Genomic DNA, 27,760 nt, shown 5'->3' with positions numbered 1-27,760 from the left:
CAGAGATATTCGCCCTTATTCTTATTTACGGTCGTATCCGATTACGTAAATCTCGATTCAATCTACACCGTGTTCAATATATGCCAATACAAGTTTTCGAGTGTTTGGTTTTTCCGTTGCTTTCGTGTATTATACGCAGAGGGGGCAAAGAATCAAATGCCCCGCCCCCTACGTTGTGGCCCTTGTACAACATTCTGAAATCGTGTGAGGTGAGAGTTTTCGTTTATAAAACCATCAAATAGTACAAAGAGATATGCTCTTTGGAAGACCGCAGAAGATCCATTCGGCCGCGATCTGCAAGGACACCGCAAGTCGTTTAAGTTATAAGGGATGGTATCCGGCAAAAAGGCAACGTTCAGTTCGAAAACTTGCCGCCGATCTACTTTCGCTACTGACCTTGGATGTAAAGCCTACAAGAAGCGGTGTTTTAAATCCTTTGAGCTAATGAAGCTCTATAGAGCGAAACTGATACTTTTCCGGCACGCTGGGCACTAGTTTATTTTAAAACCCAGTTTAAACCCCAGGTTATCCAAAAAGTCTGGCATGAAATACCCATGGAACCCGTGCGTGCTCCCTGCGAAAGCTTCGAAAAGCAGGTGAAGTTGATGAAGCTAACTAAGGGAGGGGTTATTCCAAAATACCTGTTGTTGTAACATTATATTGAATAAAAAATACTGATATTTACATATCGTTATGCAATTTTGAAATTATTTCCGAATGTAACTGAAATTTCAGCACAAAACTTCCGAACTCGATCTGCCGGTACTGTCCTATAATGAAAACCAGCATGTTGAGAAAACGACGATTTGATATTATCCGTAAGTTTTCTGATTCACAGCTGTTTCAAGCAATTAGGTAAATTCAAAACCAAAGACCAGAACAGTTTCATGGCACCACAAGTTTGACGTTAAGAACAAAAAACCATGGGTGAAGTTGGTTTTACGTTATATAACTTGAAAAAAAAAACAATATGGGACAAAATATGCGGGTACATTTCAAAAGTACTCGCATAGTTTGTCCCATCACATATAAATTCAACCAGCAACCGGCAGTATCACCGGCAACGTAGATTGTACTACAGAAAAACAACATTAGTCTAGTTAGTTGAATGTCATACTTCTATATGCCTAAAATTATTTGATATACACTAATCTGGAGCAAGATTATTTTTTTTTTTTAAGGGGGGGATTTGTTAGTAACTTAAGTATTTATGATAAATATTAGTAAATAATGAGTATGTGTGTCCAATCACAAATGGTGACTTCTCAACACTGTTAGAAATTTGTAATTTTAATTGTTAGGATTTGTTTGCTTTCGCAATTAGGACTTATCATTCGTAGGGATTTAAACCTACTTGTCAGAAAAGGGGAAGTAAACTTACAACTAACTTAATTGCTATCTTATTGGCTATAAAGGGAGCTTATCGTAGCAATTGAGGATTGCAACGATTTCTGTCGAAAATTGTTAATAATTTTATTTGACATAGCTTCTAATGGTTTAACACCAGTAAGTCTATGTAATTCGAGTGTACCAAACCAAGGAGGACGCTTCAAAATCATTTTCAGAATTTTATTCTGAATTCTTTGGAGCGTTTTCTTCCTTGTTTAACAGCAACTTGACCAGATCGGTACAGCATAAAGCATTGTTGGTCTAAAAATTTGTTTGTAAATCAAAAGTTTGTTCTTTAAACAAAGTTTAGAATTCCTGTTAATGAGAGGATATAAACATCTCGTATATTTGATGCACTTGGCTTGTATACTCTCAATGTACTCTTTGAAAATAAGCTTATTATCATAAATTAGTTGGAGCAAGATTATATGTTCGCAGTTTGTACCACTATGCAGTGGGACTGTAATGTGGGTGCTTTCCATTTGGAACAAACACAACTTGGTATTTTTCCATACAAAAGTATTAATTTTAAATTTTTTTTTCGGAAAATACGATAACAATTAGGTCGATTCCCGATGATAACTCAAAAGTGACAAAAATCAATACTATTATCTTCAACATTGAGAAGATTGTACAAAATCACAATAATAAACAGAAGCGTGTTGTAAACAAAAATCTGATTACTCACGAAAAATAAGTGCTTTTGACACAAAAAAAAATACATTTAATCCAGTGGCTTTTGATATTAGGATCTTGTGTTAACACGACATATTTTATAACAAAGAAAATTGATTGAGTACTGATTAATTTGGCACAAAATCCATCATAATCAAAGCAATCAGAATAACTTATTTATATTAGTTCACCCCTCTTCTTGATGCGCAATTATTGGATTTAAATTTGAAGTTTATGTCTGATCGGCTATTGACACTATTATTATTTCATATTGTTTTTGGAGATTCGACACACTTTACTACGAATAATCTGCTACTACATAATACAATAGTTTCTGCTTCACGCACTCTAACACGAACCGGTCCGCTTGGGTTCTCCATTTTCTCGCAAGCAAATCAGTCATTGTATTTTTTTTTTTGCACTTCTCATTCCCTCCACCCCCTGGTCGCTTCCAAAGATAAAACAAATGCGAAGCCTTAATTGGCCCGTAGCCATCGTTCGTCCTGCTTATATAAAACAATTCTTTATTATGCTCCTACCCTCGCTCTCGTCCGCCACCTCCACCACCACCGCCACCGCTCTCTATCAAAGTGCGAGTGGTGCTGTCCCTTGCCAGGCCATCATCCTTCCGGTCCCGAATCGGAGAGTCCACCACCCCCTTCCTTTCTTCTTCTTCGGTGATTTATTTTTAAACGGGTTCGCTGCCGCCTCTCGCAGGCTCGGGGTTGGATTTTCTTTTCTAAACATTTTACGATAATATCTGTGATAACCACTACACTTTCAGTTCTATATCGTCCCCTCTGTTTCGCTTTATATTTTTTCCCCATCGGTATCGGAGAAAAAAAGGAAAAGCGGCTACGCAATCTCCTTCAACTTTTTGCGCTTTTTTCGGGTGACTTTTTTTCAGGTTTTTCCTAACCCTTTCTTCCTAAGATGTTTTCGTTGGCCAGATTTTTATCGGTCGACGCGTGCTTTTGAGATAAGAAGGAAGCAACGTCCCTGTTTTCAGTTCAATGTAGAGTGTGCAGCGCAGGACAAATTTTCTGCAGAATAAAGCAGGCGCCGAGCTGGAGAGGGAGAAAAAAACCAAGCCACCCGCGAACGAAGATTAGACGATTGGCGAGGTTTTTAAAATTTTCCGTCAGTTGTTTAATAACGGAGTACAAGTGCCAGGGTTCGGGTTTCGGAATCTTGCTGCTGCCGCTGGAGGCTTGTGTGAGTGTTTTTTTTTTTTTGTTTTATTTAGTAACTGTATTTTTTTCGTTGCCTGCAGCAGCATGCCAACGAAAGGATCACTGCTTCGGTTCAGTCGAGTCGAAGGAGCGCGCCAGTAAGCGATAAAGCGTCTTCAGTTCAGCTTCGCACTGTCTGAAGTTCTGTTGTCGGTCTAAAAACGGAGTGCGACGGTGGAGGAGGTGAAGGTGTTGGTGGTGGTGGTGGTTGTGGCAACGTGGTGCCAAAAGTCTGTGTGTTGGTAAATTTTTGTTGTTTAGTGGTGAGTGGTCGTCGTAGCCTGCTTGGGTGGGTTGTACAAGGAGCGAGAGAGAGGGAGAGAAAAAAAACCCACCAAAGAAAAACCAGCAAAGGGGCGAACTGGGATGGGGTTCATGTATATATTTTTATTACGCTTTTTAACGCATCTCGGGTATCGCAAAGTTGGCCATTTCGGGGTATGATTTCTGATACATTTGTCTTCCGCTCGCGTTGCCAACTGTACTGTGAGTGGGGTTTTATTTCCATGCTGCTTGTTTGCTTGCTTGCTGGGCTGGTGGGTTGAAGGGTCGAACGAGCGAAAGATTCTCACTCCCCTCGAGAGTGCGTTGGCGGTGCGCTGCAGCCGGAAGGGGATGACAGGACAGAGAGGAATTAAAAAAAATGGTCGCCGTTGCGGAATAAGAAAACCAGGAGATTTTTTGGTGTGCGCCTTAGGTAAATAACAAGACGCTGGCACACTGGCACTGCCACTGCCACGATGATGACGGTGAATATATACAAGCGAAAGCGTTCCTTTTGTTATGTACTCTTTTTACTTTTCCGTTGTTTCGAAGGTTTGGAGATTTTAAAAATTTGATGAATTCTCAGTCTTATTATTCAATTTGCCAGCATCTTACGCGTTTGCTCGGATGCTGCTGCCACTGCTGCTAGTGTCTCTGGACGACGGGACATCTTCTCCATTCGGTGTGGCGCTCAATTGTTCTCAGTGGAAAAGTTTTTCAATTAAACCATTCGGAGGTGTTAATGTTCTTGATTATCTACAGCATTAATATTTAAGCAAAGTGTGATAATTCCGATTCTGTGAAGGCAAGACCAGCACAATCACACGATAGTTGGCGTTACGCGCAAGTGTGTCAGCAGTGTTGTGGTGGATAATTATTTTCTAGTGGTAATCACTGTGCTATTAAAACAGTTTTTGTAGTTTAGATAGCAAGCCAAGAACTAGTGCTAAAGTGTAGAAAACAATACGAGAAGCTGTTGCACGAGTAGTGCGTACCGTCAAACACGTTTTAGTTAAACACACCGGATACTACGAGGGTGGTTCTATTTTGAGTGTAAGAAACTAAGGAGTAAATCTGTTGTAATTTTTTATAGTTGGTTTTTATGAAGTTTTGGAGCATTTGTTTTTTTTTTTGTTGTTGATCTTTTGCTAATTTCAACACTAAAAAATTTCAATTTTTACAGTACAAACTAGATGGAGGGGTCTGACAATTTTTTATTGCCGAAAAATCATGGTTTTCCCAGAAATTTTCGGCTTACTTGAACATCAGCATTGTAGAGTCAATGTTAGTCGGTGAATTTGCCGACAAATTTACACAGCAACTTACAAAAGTCTAAAAAAAACAAACGAAAAATTCGTTAATCGCATAAGGAAATTATAAAAAAAAAACTATTACTTTTGTTTTTGCATATTCTCGGTTAGTTGCGCTAGATCTTTTTAGAAATTGTCAACGCTTTGTTTGCAGCACACAACATATTTGGTAAAATAAAATTAGAACTTACATTAGTACTTAAGCACATAAAAAACAGAAACTATTTCTGCGTCTTTACAAAAACGAAAATATTTTCTCAAATTTAATTCAATGAAGTTGCTAATGTGTCGTTTTAGTTATCAATGGTTTTTCCACATAATTATGAATTTGTTTTGTCACATAATTTTACGATCTGTAAAGTAATTTCTCCATATAAGCATTTTACTGTTATATACCTTTTTGATTATTTCGCATCGAGCACATTTTGTCCATAGCAGTTTTCATGTTGATGTTTGTTCGAACTTTTTGTTAAATGAATTATGAGATTTAACTTTGCCACGATTTTAAATATTTTGTTGTGCACAGTGCAAGCAAAAGGTGCTTTTCAAAGTTCTCCTACGAAATTTATTTAGTAGTTTCGTAATTTTCGCTTTTTCCGATTCTGTTATGGTGAATATTTCATTGACGAAATTCCACCGAAATTGTACTGTAAGTTGATGAAAAAGTTTAAAAGGTTGTGTATGAGACACGGCCGCAATATTAGATATACAACAAACTATCCTATGTCAAAGTATGTCTTTCAATAAATTAGGGAATACACACGCAATTTCAGGGTCCAAAGCGTTAAATTTCAATAATAATTAACTCTGAATTCTTTTTGTAACCCTAAAGTGGAGCGTTGTTTAATTAATTCGGAGTCATTCGAAAAAATGTCGCTGGAACACATTTGTCGGTAGAGCACCTCTTCACCGTGAATAAAAACAGAATGCACGATGAAAATGTTATGAAGAACTTTAAATTTTAATTAGAAGAAAACAGTTAAATTTGGAAAGAATCGACTTGGCAAGAACACAAAGAAAACCTAATTCAAATCATTCAAAATGTTAGTTGAGTCGATTTAAGGCCGGTTCATCCTGGTTCTGCAGACACTCATATTAGGTGGTATTTGTCATCATATTGAAGTTCACAATGGCCTTTGGATTCGATCTCTGGACTCTGGCAACATTCTGATTTTGGAAATACCCATATTGGATGTTATTTGGTCTTGTTTTCAGTTCTGATTTTTTTGGAACCCACCTTAAAAATAAGGCTTAAAATTTTCCACTAGTACAATAGTAATCATTATAATTCCATTATAAAGAATTACAATCGATCATTACAGGAATGAAAGCAGCTCGTAAAAAACTGACTGACCTATAAGCATTTGAAATTGGACAATTTTCGTGAAGCTCTGGATATTAGGATTTTCATTTTTCATCCTCCTTTCAGAATGTTACGGTAGGACGTAATTCTACGTTATAAGCAAGAGACCGCACTGGAAAGTTCAATACCTCTGAAATTTGCTGAATATTGTTAAACATTTTCGCTAAACGTACATTTTTTTTTGTGTGAAGTCCAGCGAAATAATGTCCTAAAAACTTTCCTTTTTCATTGAGAAATGGGAGTTTTCATAGAAATAGATACGTGTTGTTAACAAACATCAATATCGGATTGATGATAAAAAGTTTCTTTTCGACTCCAAAAGAGTAAACTTGGCTCAGTGTCATCACAAGCAGTTGAGATAAACAACTTTTTTTAAAAATTTCTTATGTACCTTTCAAACAAAATGAATAATTATATTATTATATTATCCATACAGATTGCACTGGCCGACTAAAGTGAAAAAAAACGCTTAGAGTTTAAACTATAAAACTGTGCAAGGTTTAATAAAGATTAACCATTTTTGTACATTTGAATGCTCCTAGCGAGCTAGAAAGTGTGTCCAAATGTCTCAGAGTAATTCCTCGCTGGGTTCGTCACTTTTACGTTTGCATACGGGAAAACTGTCTGTCTCTGGAGACTTTACACATTTTCAACTTGGGTGAGAGCACTAAAATTTACAGCAAAATTTTAAAAGCTAAAATTTTCTGTTTTTCTCGGTTTGAGCTCAAGGGATTTTTTTTTTCGTTTTCGTTGACCGACAACTAACACAGTTTTGACCTAGAGCTCAAAATGAAAAACTGAAAAATTATAGTATTTCAACCATTCCTGTCAATTGTGATGCCCTTAGCCAGCTCGGATGTGCGTAAAGTCTTTAGAGACTTGAATGAAGTTTGCTCGTAAGCAAACGTCGAAGCGACGAACCCAGTGAGCAATTACTCTGCGGCCTTTTTTGACGAACTACTACACCCAACACAAAAGGGAAAGAGTTTGTTATTTTGGGGCAACATTTTATTTCTTTTTGAATCTTATGATAGCGCATAGGACAAAAAAAAGCAACAAACTAAAAGTAATAAAATGCAAGACAGCTACGCGCTTGTATGCGTTTCTGCAGTGATATATACAATAGGGTGGGGAAAAGTTATCGATTTACCAGAACCAAGTTTTTTTGGATCATTTTGGGGCCCCACACAACTCTAAACTTACTGGAAGTCGATTGGTTTTGTCTCCGCTTGGCGCATTGCATTTCAAATTTGTATGAGAATTTATGTAGGAAAACCCACTTTTTGCATTTACCTTTCTAGAGAGCTCAATAATGCTCTAATAATGCATTACATTATGTTAAGGTATAGTATTTTAGATGCCTACCAACTTTGCAGAAGACACTAAACAGCTAGAATGTCCCTAAGAAGAGCAATTGCTGTTCAAAGTTGAGTATGTTGATTTAAATGCAGAAAATCCTGTTTTCTGCCAACATTACCAATGTACCGGTGTCAGTAGGATTCCCATCAGAAGTAACCTGTCGTAACGAGTTTATACACTTAGCTGAATCAAACAAACAAATTTAGGTCAATATTCGAGGCGTAAGTAGAATCTACAACGTGTTTCAGAGGTTAGTTCTGATGGAAATCTGATTAACGCCGGTACACTGGCAGTGTTGGCAGAAAAAATGATTTGCAACATAAATTTCGACATAATCAACTTTGAACAGCTCTAGTATTTTTTGGGACACCCTAGCTCTTTGGTGTCTTCGGCCAAGTTGTTAGGCATCAAAAAACCTACCATTTGAAGTTATAAAACCTATGATTTGAGCCTATTTGAGCTCTTTAGAATGGAAACGGCGAAAAAGTTGGTTTTTCCATACAAATCTCCATATAAATTTAAAATGCAATGCGCCAAGCGAAGACAAAACCAATCGACTTCCGATAAATTCAGGATTGTTTGGGGCCTCAAATATTACAGGCTTTCTGCTATCAAGTTTCATTTTTTCCATATAACGATTCCCCACCCTAATATACAACCAAGAGCCGCAATGCTGTTGTTGCAAGTCTTCACCCGTTGCATTTGTATTGATTCAGTGATCTGGCTCAATTCAGTCTCCTTTCTTCACAAATACTCAGAATCTCTCCTGTAGCTTCCTTGTTTGTTGTTGTTTGCTGACTGGAGGTGAATGTTATTACATTTCAAGTAATAAATTTAAAACAAGGAGCATTTCTTGTTATTAATTTTAAAGGAACAAGCAAGCATGGAAATTTTCACTCACTAGCAATATTTCATGCAAATGTGTTCTTTGATTCATCAGCTATCGTTCAATTATTTCCACTCACGTACAAGTTTCCCTTAGAAACACTGTTGATTGTTTTTCGCTTCTAAAAGTTCCGAATACCATAGAAGGAGACTGAATGATTCAAACACGATCATATTTATTGTATCCAAGTTCACTTGCATTCAACAGTATCGCGAGAATCTCTGAGATATTATCGCCAGTGATACAAAATTAAGAATCCAAATGAACGTTAGATAACGTTCAACTGTTTGCTTACCGGAGCAAGAAGGTATCATCAATGCTTACGGAAACTGTAGCATGGTGCATTAGCATTTGATTTTTGGAATCACTAAGAATCATCGAGGTTTATCAGGGTGAAAATAAGATCGAATTTTGCCTACAAGCAACCAACATTTGAAAGAATCGTTGCGATCGCTCGAGTGCAATCGTTTACGATTATTTCGTGAAACACTCGCTATATGTTGCTCGCTCCGCCTACAACAGCCGATACTGAAACAAAATCATCAAAGAAAGCCACCATATATTTCTTTGCTCTGGGTTGTCTTTTGCATGCGTGAGAATGTGTAATTTATAATAGCGATGGTTTGCTGGGATTGAAAGCACGTTCAGAAATGATACCCGAATGATTGTTATGCGATACGATTTTTTCCATCCTTGGGAACAAGTGACAATTTTGCGTGTGGTTGCGACGACCGTAGTGGTGATCTCGTAACATGTGCAAAATACATGACAGCATGTGTTGTTACTTGACTGGAAAGGAATGTTATTACTTTTTAAGTAACAAATCTATTGCAAAAGGGAGAATTTTTGATTACTGCTTTCAAAGCAACAAAAAAAATCTGCGAATATCTTGGTTGGGATCACTGAAATTCACAGAAATGGTTAAAAAGCTAAAATCTTTCCTTGTTTTAGTTTGATCTCTAGGGTAAAACCTGTGTTGACTAGTGTAATGCATGGTTTGAATAATTGGGGAGAATTTTAGAACTTGGTAATTTTTTGTATTGCGTTTATGAAAAGTCGAAGATATATCGATTTAGCGATTTTTTATATAATTTCATTAACTTTGTCACAGACTCCTGAGATGCGTCTTTTATCGGATATATTATAGCTTTGGGGTTCCTAAAATGTGCTCTGCGGTGTTTTCGATAAAAATAAAAAACGACCGTGTTTTTTGTCAGTTGCCCTCGAAAAATTCGGCAGGAATGCAGTCGTTTTCATTTGTTTTGAGGCTGTCCAACTCTTCACTAGCTCATCTGTGGAGCCTCACGAATCCACAGCTCTCTACCGTTTCTTCCGATAACTCTTTCTTCTCTTTATGCAAAATATGTGCTACAGACTGCTAGACCTCTGTCTGCGGCAAAGTTCATCAACCTCAGGCCATTCTCATTACTGGTACGTGGTATTTGTAAGTCGTTTCCATGATAGTATCTACCCGATCTACCTACGAACTGGTTGGAAGGACTCATATGCCCTATCTACAAGAAGGGATATAGACTCGAGTGTAGTAATTATCGAGGCATAATCCTCCTCAATTCCGCTTACAAAATTCTCTCCCGTATCCTGTTCCAACGACTGAGGCCGTTGCAGGAAGCCTTTGTTGGAGAATACCAATGCGGTTTTCGAGTGGGGCGATCTACAACGGACCAGATGTTCACCTTGAGACAGATCCTCGACAAGTTTCGAGAACACAACCTGCAGACACATCATCTGTTTATAGACTTTCGAGCGGCGTACGATACAGTGAAACGCAACGAGCTGTGGCAAATAATGCTAGAACATGGTTTCTCAACTAAACTGATTAAACTGATACGTGCGACGCTCGACGGTTTCACATCATGCGTCAGGACAGCGGGCGAATTTTAGGACGCGTTTGTGACGTTAGATGGTCTGAAGCAAGGTGACGGGCTCTCGAACATGCTGTTCAACATAGCCTTTGGAAGGTGCAATACGAAGGGCAGGTGTGCAGTGGAGCGGCACCATCATCACTAAGTCTCACATGCTTCTGGGCTTTGCGGACGACATTGATATAATTGGTGTTAACCGTAGAGCAGTTGAGGAGGCCTTTACGGCTCTCAAAAGGGAAGCTGCGAGAATTGGACTCACCATAAACACTGCCAAAACGAAGTACATGGTGGCTGGCAGAAAGCGTGGTGGTTCTACGGGTGTTGGTGCTGCGGTGGAGATGGACGGGGATACTTTCGAAGTGGTCGACGAATTTATATATCTTGGTACTCTCGTGACATGTGACAACGAGGTGAGCCGCGAGGTGAAGAGGCGGATTGCGGCGGCGAATAGGGCTTATTACGGATTGCGTAGCCAGCTTAGGTCCCGTAGCCTACAGATCCGTACGAAATTTGCGCTCTATAGGACTCTGATCCTCCCGGTGGCGCTCTACGGACATGAATCGTGGACGTGGAAGGAGGCCGATCGACGAGCGCTTGGGGTCTTCGAGCGTAGAATCCTGCGATCAATACTCGGAGGCAAACTAGAGAACGGGGTGTGGCGCAGGCGCATGAATCACGAGCTGTACGAAGTATACAAACACGCTGATATTGTCAAGCTGATGAAACACGGCAGGTTACAGTGGGCTGGCCATGTAGCACGGATGGCGGATGAGCGACCGGCAAAGATAATATTTAGTAGAGAACCGGATAGAGGCCGACGACTTCGAGGCAGACCGCGCACGCGCTGGATGTGTGCTGTCGACGAGGATGCCAGAGCAGCGGGTGTAAGGGGAGACTGGAGAGTAGCAGCCCAAGACCGAGTTTTGTGGAGACGTATTCTGGATTCGGCATAGGATCTTAATGATCTGTCGCCATAAAAGTGAGTAAGTATCTACCCGATCTACCCCGTGAAACCCACGTTTATCCGTCTCCAGCGACCGCACTTCAGGGCCGCTGTTTTGGATATAAATGGCGAAACATCGCATTCCATAGCTCAGCCGTCAATTTTTAAACAGACGCAGTTATACACCGCCTGATATGGGAGACAAGATAAGTTAGTTAGCACCCCGAGAAGGGATTGAGATAGGGACGTTCTCCTTACAGCTGACAGTTTGCAGCGGGACCTTGATTTACAGTTATCAAAATTTGCTAACAACCTACATTTTGCAATCAACTTGCAAATTGATTGAAAAATGCAGGTTCTCCGACAAATATTTGGGCCTTAAAAAGTGCCCTGCTGAGCGTTTTGAACTTTGTGCGTAGTGGAAATGCATTTTCTGTTGATTATATGTCGGTAACAACTTGTAGAAAAGACAGACAAGATATACATACTTTGTTAAACGGACGGTTTTTTGTGGGAAATCCAACATTATTAGGGGCTAAAATGAGGAAGGATATATTTTTTTTCGTTTTATATTTCTTCAAACGAAAAATACCCTGGAATCGATTCTTAGAACTCCACGCAAATTCCGAAATCAGCGTAAATTTTGAAATATATCTCGTGAAACCCGACTTTTCGAAAATATCCGCGTTAAAAAACGCATAATTTCGAAATCGATGTAGAAAATTTTTTTGGATTTCTGTTTTGAATTTTATGTTTTTTATATATATAATTTCTATTTTTGAATGTTTTTTTTTTTAATTTCAGACCCCATCAATTTTCTTTTCTTGTCTAAAAACATTTAAAAAAAATTTCTAGAACTTTTTAATGCGCTGGCATTTCTCTGAGTTTTTGACAACAAAATCTTTAGCCTGTACATTATATTTTTAAATATTTCAATTGTTTAAGGTGAAATTTTTTTCCATTTTTAATTAATTTTTCCTCTACGTTCTGTTGAGCAAGCTTTTTTAATTATTTTCTAGTGGATGCGTGTTTTACATAAAATAAAGTGGCATTATAAGTTGCAGTTTCAATCTCCCTGTATATACCATGTACTTTATGGAATGTTTTAATTCAGTCAGTTCCAGTAATTGCAGTAATGTTATTTGCAGCTATGCTAAATTTCACGAGGCACAGAAATTGATATCTGTACTTAGTAAAGTTTACGTCGAGTCAAACGTATATCAAGTTTATACCAGCTATAATGTAGCATTTATGGCGACTACTAGCATGCTTATTAGCAATCAAAATGTTGATTTTTACTATAAACCGTTGTTGCACTATTATTTATCTAATCACATTCTTTCATACCAAGATATTTGCGAATGTTTTTAGCCCCATTAGAAAAATCTAATTTTTCAAAACTATATCATATTTAGACAATTAAGAAAAACAACTATTTCAGCAACTTTGGGGAGGTTGTTTAATTATTTTTTTCCTTCCGAATAATACCCCTACACACCGCAAACAAATACAAACCGACAAATAATCAAGAAGTTGCTTTTCATCTGCTCCACACACGCACAGTTTGCAGTGAGGCGGGCAACATTAAAAAAGGAAATTTACAATGTTCAATTTTTTTTTTTTCTTGTAAATTTTTTTTTTTTTTTTCTTGTAAACTAATAAATTGTCCTTACACGAATACACGCTCATCGAAGTGAATTACTTGCGACCTATGAGCTGCGAGTTGTGGGCCGATTTTTTAGTTAAACAACGCGTTATTTTTAAACAACTTTTTCTTAGACCCAACCCGCTCGAAGTGGGTGACTAATGTCGAGAAAAAGGCAAAAGCGGTAGCCGATGCACTCGGAGAGAGGAAAACAAAACACCAGCAGTAGAATCCACCGATTTATTTACCAGGAATCTAAATATGTAGGCGAATCTACGCGGGGCATCCGATCCGGACGCGCGATGCAATCACGTTGGGATGCAGATGCAAGCAAATGTAACCGTGTATGTATCGAAGTAGGCGCCCGGTCATACTGTTTCTCGTATTTTAGTGCGCCTCGTCGTCGTCGTCGTTGTGCTTCCATTCATAGATTCGACGCGTCGACCGTATGTAATGGGGTTGGTTTGTACATAGAAAACCACCCCAAACAGCAGCAAGCAGCATATGTAGTAGCCTACTATGTGCTCTGGCATTGTACGTCTAGCGTGGAGCTGCTAATAGCACGTACTGCGTTCCACTCACTGGTTGCTTGTTTATGTTGCCAAACTTTGCAGCGACGCGTGCTTCTTCTGCAGGCCGACGACCGGTTTAGTGTGTGAAGATGACGCATATGTAAACATTATGCTAAACAATCTCTAACGTATGTTAGTGTGCGCGCGCGAGAGAAAGAGAAATTTGCAGTACATAAAACTGCGCTGCACATTGCACGCAAGTTATGCTGTATATGTTAAATACATTCGTTTCAAAATAACCAACATCTTTATAATTTTTCATGAATAAAATAAATCTAATAACAGTCATTTTTTTGTTTCTTCAATAAACAGGAAACAGGCCGAAGTCAATGCGCTTATATGGACGTTGACGCTATATACTTTCAACTCTTGCTTCTGCTGAAACAAGGTAAGGTGAGTATCGCTTATCGAAGTGCAAAAACACTTGCGCATCCCTTGTTCCGGACGACTTGCATGCAAAAGTGCCGGCTTCAGCGGCACCGCCGGCGGTTGACGGAACTAACTTTCTCTAGCCGAACTGTCATCGCGGTCGTATTGTGGGTGCTTGCTTCTCCGGTTCGTGAAAAAAATGGGAAGCAAAGAATATAATTCCAGTGCAAAACAAAAACATTTTTTACAACACCGTGGTTCGTGCTCGCTAGATTTTTTTACTCTGATTTGCACCGTTCAATAGTTTAACTAGTTTATCATTGTCCACCAGAAGTGCTAGTGCGGTTTTTCCCGTATTTTCAGTGCTTCGGCTGCGTTTGTTTTCTTTTTCCCAGTTCCGTTGTTCGCTCCAAGCATAAGAATTTTGTTGATAGACAAACAACGCGTGAGACAGTTTACGAGTCGAAAATAAACGTAGAATCTTATTTATAGCCCACAACGGCCGGAATGGTTTGTGATTGTGCGTTAATGGAAGCTTTTTTCCGTTCTCCGTTCTATTCCCGTTTCAGTTGTATCAAATATAGATGTAGTTCCCGTTGTAATCTCCGGTCATTCTTCCGAAGGCATTTCGAAAGGGATGATGCCGAACTTCTACGATCATTCACGCCCCACTATGGTCCCAACTAGCTCCGCCATGCTAGGACCTCCGGTGAGTAGGAAAACAAACAATTTGATTCAAGCTCAGCAGTTTATTACCTCGTTTGTTATTTTTTGTAGACCAATAGTGGGGAGAATAATTCGAAAAAGCAACACATTGTAAGTAGTGAATTATTTTCAATACAAATCGGTTTTTTTTATAGATGACGCTTCGTTTTGCAGATTCCATTCGATTTAGAAGCAACCCTTCAAGCCGTGGATGTGAGTTTTAAATAAGTTTAAGGTATACTCAAATTATATCTCTTTTTAAATTTTAGAATGAAGTACTGGAGGGCGAAGAAGGTAGTTGTCCCATTTGCAATAAAACTTTTAGTAGGAAATCATCGCTTCTGAATCACATACGAAATCACACCGCTGAGAAGAAATACATTTGCGAGTACTGTCAGAAAGGTGAGTTGAACCGAAGTAAGCTGGTAAAATTATTGATTGTGACCATCGGTTCGCAGGTTTTTCTCAGCAGGCGAATCTTCGCAACCATGTTAGAATTCATACCAACGAGCGACCGTACGTTTGCATAGATTGCGGTAAGAATGTTGTTAGGTTTTTTATTCAAATTTAGTTTGCAAGTGTTGCTTTTCTTCCGCAGGTAAGGCATTTACTCAAATCACGAATCTGAACAACCACAGGCGGTTACACACCGGCGAAAGGCCTTACGTGTGCATCGAAGCCAACTGCGGTCGCTCCTTCGCACAAGTAAGTACTACTAGAATTAAATTCGGTTATCATTTATTCGGACCATTAGAAGATTCCAAAATAAATTCCTCCTAACAAGGTATATGCTGAATTTCACAATCTTATGTTAAAAAGGAACGAAGCAGGCTGTTTGAAAATATTAAGTTTAGGCTGAGTTTAGGTTTAAGTTGCGTCCTTAAACGTCGTGACGATTTTCATAGTTCGCTCGATCGGTAGAGCGCCCCGGAAGACTGCAAAATGAAAACAAGGTCAAAGCTCCCGAGAACAAGTTCCTTATTTGTCAAGCTATCTTTAGCGTGGATTAAAAATTTTATCGAAAGAAATAGTGTCACTGGTGTCTGGTGTCACAATGTGGTCACTACCATGGAGATTTGGCTCGATATATTCCATTGATGAATACTAAACGATCGTGCACGGCAAACTGCGAGAGAAATGTATAACTGCGAACTACGAGAAGAGATTAGAATGCATTTAAGTTGCCAGGTTACGCAACTTTGAAAATAATATCCTAAAACAAATGTTCTAGGATAGTGGTTCCCAACCTTTTCGGCTTCGCGGTCCCTTTTGCTAAACACAAAGAGATCCGCGGCCCCCAAAAGAATTTCAGATACAAGTTTTGCAATACGGGCTTGCATTTTTCAGTCTTGTATCGTTCTGCAAGTTTAACTTGTTTTACATTTTGGCAGAAGAGTCGAAAATCCAGTTTGACAGCGATATTTAAAAAGAAATTTCAAATTTACCAAGAGCTTCGCGGCCCCCTTGCCGGCCGCGGACCCCCGCGGTTGGGAACCACTGTTCTAGGACAAGGAAAGACGACGTTCGTCGTAAGAGTACTTTGAATTGTTCTAAAAAGGCATAAAATGAAAATAGAATTTGTAACGGCCTAATATGGAAAGATAATTAAAAGTGGAGAAGACAAAAAGGACCATAATAAATTCTAACAATGATTGAGAGCCTGCAAAACGCAATAACTAATTCCCTGCATCTATCTGCTTCGTCTCTATCCCTTTCTTTCCAGGTAACCAACTTGAACAATCACATGAAAACGCACCACAAAACCCAACAGTACGTATGCAATCAGTGTCCGAGACGATTTTATCAAGCGACACAGTTGAATCTTCATTTGATCTCGGAACATAGTACGACGAAAACCTTTTTCTGTCCGCAATGTCCCGACAAGCGTTTCAAGTCACAATCACTTTTTCAACACCACCTGAAAATCCACGGCTCGAACTTTGGCTTTCCGTGTTCGAAGTGCGACGAAAGGTACGCCTGGTGCCTTGCTTTATTTCTGTTTATTTGCTTGCACGCTCGCATTACGAAGGAGCAAAACATAACAAATAAAAAATGCTCTATTCTTTTCCATGTTTCGGCAAATTTCAGTTTTCTCTTTTGGTTTACCAAATTTTTCCGTCATTAATGTTTGCCTGCTAGGTCGCAAGGGGATAACCTAAGTCACCTAATTCAAGTCCGCTTGTCTCTTGTTCTTGTTTCGAAACGATTGCAGGTTCATTCAGGAATCGCATCTCATACTGCACATGACGCATCAGCACGGCGATTATGCGTGCAGCATGTGCTCGATGACGTTCAACGATGAAGTTTTACTGAAAAAGCATGTCCAAAGGCACTTGGACGGAAGGTAAGCTAGGCAGCGATGGCCCTTTCCTCCGCGCGTACTCCGATGGAAATGTTGAAAACTCGTTTGACAGAAACGTTTCTTTTAAACGATTTTGAGCGGTGTTTGAAAATTTGAAACAGGGCTTTGTGACGAATGTTAAAATCGATTGAACGATTGAATATCTAAACTCTCGAGAAGCTAACCATGGTTCAATCAACAGGTATCTCACCTGCCCGGTGCTCGGGTGCAACGAGGGATTCACCATGAAAAACCATCTCACCAAGCACATGCAAATGCGCCATCCGGCGATTGATCTCAAGAAGGGTTCTTCCAGCACAGGAGCTATACTTGATACGGCCAAACGGCCGCCCAAGCACTGCTGCCATTACTTCAATTGCAACGAATCGTTCGACACTTCCGATGGGCTAAGCAATCACCTACGAACGGTTCACGGGCTGCCGATTGCTCTACCATTGAGCGAGCCGAAGAAGCAGCCTCCCCATCCACACCATCAGCAGCAGCAACCATCGGCGGCGGCGCTACTAGGGACGGATGTTAGCATGTCACATCTGTCTTCCCATCCCGTAGCACCACAACCGGCGGTGCTGAGTGCCAGCTTTCAGTCGTACCAGCAGCAACTGAGCGAGGCACAGCAGCTGCAGCACCATCAACAGCAGCAGCACCAGCAAATGGCGGAGAAGCAGAAAGTTTACACGGTGAGTTTGAACCTTTTTAGAATGTTTGATTGAGTACTAGAACTGGAATGTTGGTAATTCGCCGTGTGGAAGCATACGCAACAATACAACCAGTTGTTTCAGCTGTTGACTTGGAGAACAACTAAATTCATTTCGTGTTGACAAGCAGACATGAGAATGGAAACGATTAGAACGAAGAGTTCGAAATGCTGCTGTGAAGCCAAATCAACCATCTTTTATGCAATGCTGTTTATAATTATTATCTGACTATCATAAAGTACAACTTCAATTAGAATATTTTCCAAAATTTACAGAAAGTTGACGATTGGCAGAAAGATAGAGCGCCTCGAAACGACCCCATAAGCTTCAAACTTCATGCGTGAATGTCTCGTAATGGTTTTTAGAACGATAATTTTTTGATGCACAAGTTTTACTTTGTTGAAAATAAATTACAGATTAAGCGATTTTTTGGTGAAACGTTCCCGTTTACAATGAAAAGTGATTCCACTTCCACATGGTTGTCGTCCGGCATCCCTACGACGTAACCGGCCCACCGCATCCTATTGACTTTCGCCAGGCGTTCAATAGGGTTCTGTCCAAGCTCATGGTTCGTGCGCCGTCGCCATTCTCCGCCGTCTGTCTGTACTCCGCCGTAGATAGTTCGCCGCATCTTCCGTTCGAAAACTTCAAGAGCGTTGAGGGCCTCCGCGAGAAGCGTTGTCCCGGTTCCGTAGAGGGTTTTATCAGGGTTTTGTACAGCTTCAACTTCGTGCGTCGTCGCACTCGACTCGATCGAAATGTCTCCCGAAGTGAAAAGTAGGCACGGTTTACAGCCTGGATTCGTCTATGGATCTATTTGCTGGTATCATTGTTGACGTTTCGACCACCTCAAGCTCATCGTCGTCTACAGAGACTTGAGTTGAGAAGCTAGTGTTGTTCTCCTTGGAGCCTCTCGCTTGCATGTATTCCGTTTTCGACGTATTTATTCGCGGTCCGATTCGTCCGACTGTGGATTTCAGTCCGGCGTAAGTTTCCTCCGCCGTCGCAAAGTTACGTGGCATGATGTCAAAGTCATCCGCGAAACCCAAAAGCTGAATAGACCTTGTGAAAATCGTACCCCTTCGTTTCGATGCCCACCCTTCGGGTCACACCCTCAAGGGCGATGTTAAATAGGAAACAGAAAAGTTCATCACCTTGTTTTTACCCTCTGCGCGATTCAAAGGGGCTCGAGAGTATCCCCGAAACACGCACGCGCCATGGTGGCGTTAATCAATCGAATCAGTTTATCCGGAAATCCGTTGTCGTTTATGATCTGCCATAGCTATTCTCGATCGACGGTATCACAGGCCACCGTGAAGTCGATGAAGATGTGATGTGTGGGCACGTTATACTCGTGACATTTCTGTAAGATCTGTCGAATTCAGAAGATCTGGTCTGTGGTGACACGGGCTCCCATGAAGCCGGGCTCACGAACCTCCTGGTTGCGGCACTCCAGCTTGTCACCCCTCTTGACGATAGATTAGACGACTCCCTCCATCCACTCGTCTTGCAGTATTTCCTTCTTCCAAACCCTGAAAATGATCCATTGCAGCGTTCTAGCCGGCGCCCTTCTCCCATGTTTAAAGAGACAGTCGTCTCTGGCTGCGGATTTGTTGTTCTTCAGCTTGCCGATCTTACAAAAAAAGTCCAAGAACATTGGGGACTGGTACTCGGTTGGTGCTCCTAGGTCAGTTCCTGCTCCACTTATGTCTATTGTATCGCCATTCTGGTTTACTGTTTACTGTATCACGACCACATCTCCGGCATCTGTGAGAAGGTTCCCATCGGTTTACGGCACATAGCCTCTGCGAGACTGGTTTTCCTTCTCATAAACCTTCCGCGTATCACTTGCATGGTACAGCTGCGCTAGCTCCTCATCATCCTCATAAATCGTGGTATATCGCCCAGGTCTGGTTCTTCTTCTAATTCACCGCTGCCGCTCCCCGTCATACCAGTCGTTTCTGCCACGATGCCCCAAGCTCCTCCGCCGTGGGTAGTACCGCTTTGAGGTTTTGCGCGTATTCCTCCGCACCCTCGGAGTCCTGGAGCTGCTTGATGTTGCCGGGGTTCGGCGATGTCGCGCGTGGTATACGGTCGATAGTTTTGATACCGCAACTAGGTACTGGTTCGACCCACTATCCGTACCGCGGTTGGTGCGTGCGTTTGTAATGTCTGAGAAGAACCGGCCGTTGATGAGAACATGGTCAATTTGGTTGGTCAGTAGGGTGTCCCAAAAAAAAAATCGATGTTTAAAAAGTCAAGGTGCTCAGCCCTAAATTGAAAGATAATGTTATTCATAGCATTTTTGTAGAATATTTCGACTTTCTAAAAAAATGTTCTCAGGTTGCCCAAACGTGATTTATGAAAAAATGACTTTTTTAAGCTACAAACTCACTCTTTTGCACTTTTTTCAATTCTGTTCGATTCCTAAATTTTTCCATATATTTTTTTATTTTTGTGGGGTTGTTTTTGAATATTTTGCATGGTTCAGTTCAGCATTGCATTCAGTTTTTTGACTTCCAGAGCCCATTAAACATAATAAAAAATATATTTTTTTAATAATTTTTAGATAAAACCCTTCAAAACACAAATAAAAAAATTTTTTGATCAAGAACTGAAATTTTCATTGCAAAGCGGGATTTACGACGAAAATTTACATGAAAAAAGATACTTGATATCTTATCGGGGAACTGAGATATTGGCATTTTTCTATGTGATGGAGAACTATGCATTTTAACAAATATGTTAAATAACTGTTTTATTTTGGGAGATAAAAAATAACAATGTTCAGAAAACAAATGCAACTTTTGATGATGGATAACTTAGTAGAAGGTTTAAAAATTCGGAAAAATCTACGAAAAAGATAGAACGAAAATTGTAATTTTTAGTGCCTTCTAATAGAAAACTCAATGTTGCTCGTAATATGTAAGAGATAGAAACATGACGTCTTCGGTAAAGTTTCTTGTTTTAAGATAACCTTAAACTTTGTCGAGACAGTTAGCGAACGCGCGTCGGGTGTCGGTGGTTTGCATTTTCTTCCGAAGTTGTCGCGCTTTTTCGAAGTGTATATAACGGAAAATAAGTGAAATCTAAGTTAAAATCGTGGCGGAGAATATTTCGCTTTCTGTCCAGTGTTTTTGAAGTGAATGTACGATTCCCAAGTCAAACAATTCATAATAATTTCCCGCTTTGAAAATGGCTGCCCTACAGTTCTGCGTGGTGTTGTGATTTTTCTCAGAGACGGTCGCGAGCATACGGAGAGTGCAACGTGTCGGAGTTCATTGCAAGGAGAGAACTTTTTCTTTCTCTACTTCATTGTATAACTGCCACCGACAGACAGCACCATCTGCTGGCAGACAGCGAGCGAGCACCACAGAAACGTTTTGCTCATGTTTATATGTTAGGGCAGCGGAGAAGGCTGCGGATATGATGGTACATAATGAAACAGTCCGTTGCGACTATAATGGTGACCTGCACAAACAAAAAACGTCGGATTTCTTCAAGATAAGTGCATATATCTACATAAAATGTTTATCTCCAAATTTGCTGCAGGTTTTAGATTCGAATCTAGTTGTTATGCTCATTCGTATTCGTGAGTTTGTGTTATGCAGGTTATGCCACACGATTCCTTTAACGGTGGGTTCGTGCGTCATTTAATGTCGAATTTTTTAAAACGGTAAAACACTCTCTTACTAAAATTGTTCGCTTGTGATTCGAGCTGCACCAGTATTTAACTTACATCGCTTGAGAAAGTGTAGCACGCAAGTAAAATAATATAACTTCAAATGCAACATAATTTACACATTGTTACGATGATTTTTCAAATTGTTTGTACTGTTATGTATTTCATCTTTTATGACTTCTCTAGCTTTTGATTAAATGTTGCTGTATCAAGCAAGTTTTCGATAATTGTGATGAATTTTCAAGAGACCGTCCTGACATCAGCCGAAGCTATGGAATCAGTAGTTGGTCGGCGTGATAAAAACCCATGATAACTGTACTTAAATCGTGATTATTTTGGCATTGTATAATTAAACATAAAACTATGTTTTGTTACATATTCCGTTTTACATTTTTCTGAATTTTTAGGCTATGAACGCATGAAACTTTGCCAGTTTTTTTTTTTTTTTGCTAAGTAGGTTTTGTAGCTTATTTATTTGACAAGTAAGAAAAAATCGTGGCGAAATGGCGTATCTGCGTTATTCGGAATACAGCGGTAGTTTATAATACCCTGAAGTAAACGCGTCTGCGGCCCGGATGAGTTTTCCCAAGTACCACACAAAACATGTTGGGGAGTAATTCACAGTGACAGTAGTCATATAAGAGTGCTATAAGCGCGATTAGAAAGTTGTGTTGTTATATTCTTGTTCTCACGATGTTGTTACGTAGCATAGGTGTACTTTATGGGTTGATGAATATAAACAAGTGGTGCCTGTGTTTGTGATGTTATCAAGACAATACAGGGGACAACGCACTTCGGAAACAAGCTCGTTTTTTCTGGTCTCGGAGATAATTCGCAATAATATGTAGGGATGCCATCCGTCCTGATTTAGCAGGACATGTCCTGATTTTGAGATCCATTTGGAGCGTCCTGATTTATTTTTCATATTTGAGCATTCGTTCTGATTTTTCTGAATGATGCCGGATATTCAAAAAGGAAGCAAACTGTTCAGTACTTTCATCTTGACTCCGGGAAGAAACGAACTTATTTCGAACGATTTTTTTCTTTGGTTGAATCTTCATTTTTGTTGCATTTTTTAAGGTATCTACTAACGCCTAATAAATCAAAGTTGAAAAATTGAATCGTTCGAGAAATACGTTAAATATGAGGCTTTTGGCGTATTTTGAAGTGCAAATCTCAAATTACGTGTTTTATTTATTGATACCTAATAAAAAATAAAAAATAACAATAGCTTAGAACAAATTTTTGCTGGAAAAAATTGTCCTGATTTTTAACTCCGACGAAATGGTAACCCTAATAATATGAGTTCAACGAGCAGTGACTGTAACATGGGTGGCGCTCAGAGTTGCCAATAAAATTTTCGATTTAACTGGAAAAAGGCTGAAGAAAAAACTGGAAAAAACTGGATCCCAACTAAATTCAGAAAAAAGGGAAAAAAAGGATTGTGAAAAAGCTTTTCTGTTACGGGGATTGAATCCAGTGTCAGTTTTGGATACAGCAACTAAAGCGATAACTCTTCGCAAAAAATTACTCATTTTAATCAGTACTATTTTGCTATGGGCTTACATTTTGTTAAAATTATGGACTGAAAAATTTCCTCTAACAGCAGCAAAATTTAAAATAACGCAATCAATCTATCTCAAAATTAGGATATAAAGCTTATCCATTTACTTTTATATTTAACAAAAGTATTAACGCAACATTTCCTTCCGTTACATCAGTAAAGTTTAAATTTCAATTATTTCTGACTTCGCTATCTTTTGGTATTTAAGTCCTCTGAAAATTTTTTAACTGCTACGCAACAGAAAATATATAGATGATTTTTTTATGGTCTGGTAAAATCTATTTGATTGGCTTTATCTCAACCATGTCATGCCGTCTTTTATTTGACCGTGTTTCGTGCGAGAAGATGGTATACTGAAAATGCGGTCGAAAACCTGGAAAAACCTGAAAAATCAAGGAATGTCAGGGAATTCATTTTTCCATCAAGGAACTGACATATATTCGGGGAAAATTTTTCAAACCAAGAAGTGATTTTTTTAAGCGGCTCTTTAGTGCAAAAGCTGATTTTTCCAGCGCAAAAGGTTAATTTGGGACATCTACTGTTGGGCAATAGATGAAGAAAAAAAATCTGCTGTTGGGTTTCAAATCCGATTGAATACTTTATTCATTGTGATTTCGGATTTGCGTTTTACTTTTTTGTGCCGAATGCTGAAAAATATCAGGGAAATTGATGTTAAATTTCAGGGAAAATCAGGTAATTTTATTTTGAAAAATTTTTCGCCCCCCTGTGTTAAGGATTGTCAAAATAATTTATCAATCTACAAAATATCCGTTTTAAAATTTTTTCATAAAATTCCGAAAACCAATCGGGGCTTGAGTGAATAAAAAACTGGATTAAACTGGAAAATATCTCAAAAAACTGGAAGATTTTGGAAATAAACTGTTTGACTGGATCACTTGAAAAAAACTGGAGGAATCTAGTTTAAACTGGAACATTGGCAACCCTGGTGGCGCTTGTGTATGAAATGTCCAGCCGGGGCATGAAATGCCCAGCCGGGGCAGCCGCGCCACTTCAATGTTGCACGCCTGATGGCAATGCTGCGTACCTGTAGAGTGCCTTTCCTATGGTTGGTCTTGGCATTCGGCGGCCAACGTGGAGTAGCTTGATCGGGTTGTTATTGGAGTTATCTGGGCGATTTCAGTAGAAGTGTTCGAGGTGGGTCAGGTGCGCCATGGGAGCATGGACAGAGCGCTTGCGGTCTACTATATAACAACGTTATATAGTAGATCAAGCTATCTTATCTATTCCAAGTTTTTACTGGTATTGTATTCGATGGTACGCTCCAATTTTATGATTTTACTAGCTTTTGGACGAATGTTGCAAAACCTGAACAATTTTTTTTTAAATCAATTTTGAAAATTTCGTTGGTCGGCATAACAATAGACCATACGATTGAATGTTGATAGCGATTGTTTTGGCATTTCGTAAATGAACTTCGAACTCTGTTTTTATTGATATGCATATTGACATTTTTCTAATTTTTTTTTTGGCTTTGAAGGCATGCAACTTTGCCAGTTTTTATACTCAGTAGGTATTATAGTTTATATAAAATTTTCCGCGAATTACAAAGTCCGCGCTTTTTAGGCAAATATCCTTAGCCGGTAACCCTAGTCGGTTTTCTTTCCCGAACCAGATTATTACTCGAGAAAAGAATGGTGCATAAGTAACCGCGTTTTACATTAGGTTTTGCTCGCGGTATTTTGACTGCGCTCAGTGTGACTATCCTCATACATCGGTTTCGAAGTTCAACGACCAAACATCAATGACCTTACATCGTATAATGCTCGGGTGTGCCTCGTATTGGCTCTCTGGTCAGAGACTTTTTTCCCCCTCACTTGCTTTATCGGTTATTTGAGCGCTTATTCATCATGTCACGAAACAACGCGGTATGATATTTACCACTGGTACCAGTAGTTTGCTTAGTTTGCGTTTGGCGTGCGGTTGTTGCGTTTACGAAATCCATCTGTTTCCAGGTAAATTTAAAAAGTTCACGGGATGAAACGCGAAGTTTGGTGTGATCCAGACTGTTAACGATTGTAGGTTGGCGAAGATAACTAGAAACTTTAATTCTCCTGAATGCCGATGCAGCGATCGTGGCGTGGTTCTATTTATATCGTCTCCTGGTGACCGGTTGCCCAGAGACCGAGAAGTAACCATATCGTGCGCGAATTGGTGTAGAAAAGATCGCACCATCAACCTCGATGGATCCAGATCAATTCCTTTCCATTAACACTAATTCCTTCCTTTGATACTTGTGGATGATGCAGAGGATTCCTCGGTCTCTAGTAGCAACAAGTATTAAACTAACACTCCCGATATCCCTTCCTCTATTGATCTGCATTGGGCGTGGCCAGCTACGTTATTGACCAGTGAAAAGAAAGATCACCAGGAATTGTACACTGAAAATGGCTTGCTACTCCTAGGCACCATTTTGACGGTTCTTTGTGCAATTTCAGCTGATTCTGGTCAATCGCGGGCAACACACGGGCGATCAAATATGCTATGCTATGCTATGCTATGCTTAAGATAACCTAAAACTTTGTCGAAGACACCTTGCGTCTATTTCATTCTGATTAAAAAGTAAATTTTTTATCTCACTTATTGGTGGATTAATCACCCATCTTTCTACATTAAAAGATGCATTTTTGAATATCCTGAAACTTCTCCGAACTTACCTTATGGCTATAATCAACATTTGAATCACTATTTAGGAAATTATACGCACGAACGGCGAAATAAAACACTGTGCAATGGAGATATTGAGCGTTAGTGGCATTTTTGAGAAAATGCGTAGTTTTCCATCACATGTAACAAAGGCCAATATCTCGGCCCCCCGATAAGATATAAAGGATCATTTGAAGTAGAATACTTCTCTCAGGAAGTTCGGCTACATAGGGATGTGAAATGAAAATCTAAAACCGAAAAAAGTGAAAAATATGTCCAATTTCAAATGCTAATAAATCGGTTAGTGTTCGATGGATTTCCTTCGTTCTTGCAGCAATAGATTGGAAAATCTTCTAAGATTCTTCCCAAAATAAGATAATTGTAATTTTATTATTCACACTATTGTACTATTGAAAATAATCAAGCCTTGTCAAAACGAAAAATTCGACCTCTGATTGGTCGTTATATGCTTGCTTCCCTAGCACGGTCGACAGGATCATATACCTTGCAATTGAAAACATGCTATTTGGCCTAAATAAGAGCCTGTTTCAGCCGGAGCCGCTCATAATAGTTCTAGACAGCGACAACAGCAGTCGTTCTTCCTTAGCAGCAGCACTAGCCCTGTGGTTGGTCACCACGTCTCAGGAGCAGCGCGGTTTTTCTCAGCGTGTGTCGCCAGGCAGCCATTATTCCCCCCGTGATGGGGCAGCATGAAGATTGCCATCAGGAAATCCAATTTTGGAAATCAAAATGCTTTTTTAAAGGTAACTAAACAAGTCATTGAAAGTAAATAATTTTTGTCAACGCAAGCAAGCATTCTGTGTTGCATCCTAGCAATTTAAATCTGTCGCACCCGTCTAATTTACTGAATGTGAAATAGCTTCCACAGTGCATGTTGTCCGTGTATCTTAATTTCCCCAATGTTAGGGCAGCTCAAAAGTTGTAATCAGTAACCGATTTTGTACCCCAAAATGCTTTTTTCAAGGCAAATAAAAAAATAATTGAAGGTTAATTTTCACTTTATTTAGTAAACCCCCCACTGTAGGGGCAGCGCAAAGGCTGCGATCAGCATAACCGACATTGAATAATAAAATGCCCTGTAAGAACGCATTCACAAAAGCAGTAAGTTCGACTATGCAGAGCTAAAATGAAGTCGATTCAATCAATCAGCATAAACAGAATTTCGTCGTCTCCCAGCTGCCAAGTTGCAATATGATGCAACACGCAACAGCGAGCAAACGAAATCGCTTGATGTTACAAACCGCAATAAGATACGGGTTAAACATAAGGAAATGGTAAACCTGAACTGAAAGGCGTGGCCTATTACGTAGCACCCTTCGGCTATAAAAGAGTGTTTCTGGGAAAACTAGCTACATTCATTAGTCGGAAGGTGAACTGGATGGACCGTCCACAACGTTGACAGCAGTAACAGCAGATATCGGCACTCAGCAGTACCAGACAATAGCAGCGTAGTCAATGTGAAAACACCTTTCTATTGTGTTGGCCGTGCGCATTGGGCCTCTGCCAGGCTAAACGCGAAAAGCGGCGCGAACCGATTCGCCCGGCCGTAGGTTAATGTACAGCCGTAAGTAGAGCTGTTTAAAAGTATTCTACTTCAACCTTGCGGTCGTGGCTTTGCACACAACCCTCCTGTGATTTTTTCATGTATATTTTCGTCTTGAATCCCGCTTTGCAATAAAAGTTTCAGTTTTCGATCAAAAAAATTTTTTATGTGTTTTGAAGGATTTTATCTGAAAATTATAAGAAAAATTCACTTTTTTGTGATGTACAATGGGCTCTGTAAGTCAAATAATTGAATGTGATGCTGAACCAAACCATGCAAAATATTCAAAAACAATCCCACAAAAATAAAAAAATATATGAAAAACTTAGGAATCGAACAGATTTGAAAAAAGTGCAGAAGAGTGGTTTGTAGCTTGAAAAAGCCATTTTTCATAAATCACGTTTGGGCAACCTGAAAACGATTTCTTAGAAAGTCGAAATGTTCTACAAAAATAAATAATATTATCTTTCAAATTAGGGCTGAGCATCTTGACTTTTTAAACATCGATTTTTTTTGGGACAGCCTATTGGTCAGGTGATCTCCAGGTGGTTTCGGGGAAAAAAGGTACTTAGGACTCTCAGTCCTCGGGAAGCTGCGATGTTGACGCATCGCTGGCCGTTGTCGTTCGTTACGG

General features: G+C 39.6%; 1 protein-coding gene across 6 annotated transcripts in view; it reads left to right on the top strand.

The window, feature by feature from the left end:
• Positions 1-27,760, top strand: part of LOC129727716 (gastrula zinc finger protein XlCGF57.1) — a 54,215-nt gene that overhangs the window by 11,285 nt on the left and 15,170 nt on the right. For 2 of the 6 annotated variants that reach the window (XM_055685802.1, XM_055685806.1), the window contains exons 2-11: positions 13,834-13,909; positions 14,514-14,599; positions 14,668-14,706; positions 14,770-14,808; positions 14,865-14,997; positions 15,054-15,131; positions 15,194-15,300; positions 16,319-16,566; positions 16,808-16,939; positions 17,139-17,634. In XM_055685802.1, the coding sequence (XP_055541777.1) occupies positions 13,834-13,909; positions 14,514-14,599; positions 14,668-14,706; positions 14,770-14,808; positions 14,865-14,997; positions 15,054-15,131; positions 15,194-15,300; positions 16,319-16,566; positions 16,808-16,939; positions 17,139-17,634 (1,434 nt within the window). Of the gene's footprint in view, positions 1-13,833; positions 13,910-14,028; positions 14,365-14,459; positions 14,600-14,667; positions 14,707-14,769; positions 14,809-14,864; positions 14,998-15,053; positions 15,132-15,193; positions 15,301-16,318; positions 16,567-16,807; positions 16,940-17,138; positions 17,635-27,760 lie in introns of those variants that run through there. The other 4 variants (XM_055685803.1, XM_055685805.1, XM_055685804.1 and 1 more) reach the window with 4 other exon arrangements.

The sequence above is a fragment of the Wyeomyia smithii genome, chromosome 3, assembly GCF_029784165.1.
Source record: "Wyeomyia smithii strain HCP4-BCI-WySm-NY-G18 chromosome 3, ASM2978416v1, whole genome shotgun sequence".
NCBI lineage: Eukaryota > Metazoa > Arthropoda > Insecta > Diptera > Culicidae > Wyeomyia > Wyeomyia smithii.
The sequence above is the reverse complement of the archived record's forward strand: the minus strand, read 5'-3'. Positions and strand labels throughout refer to the sequence as shown.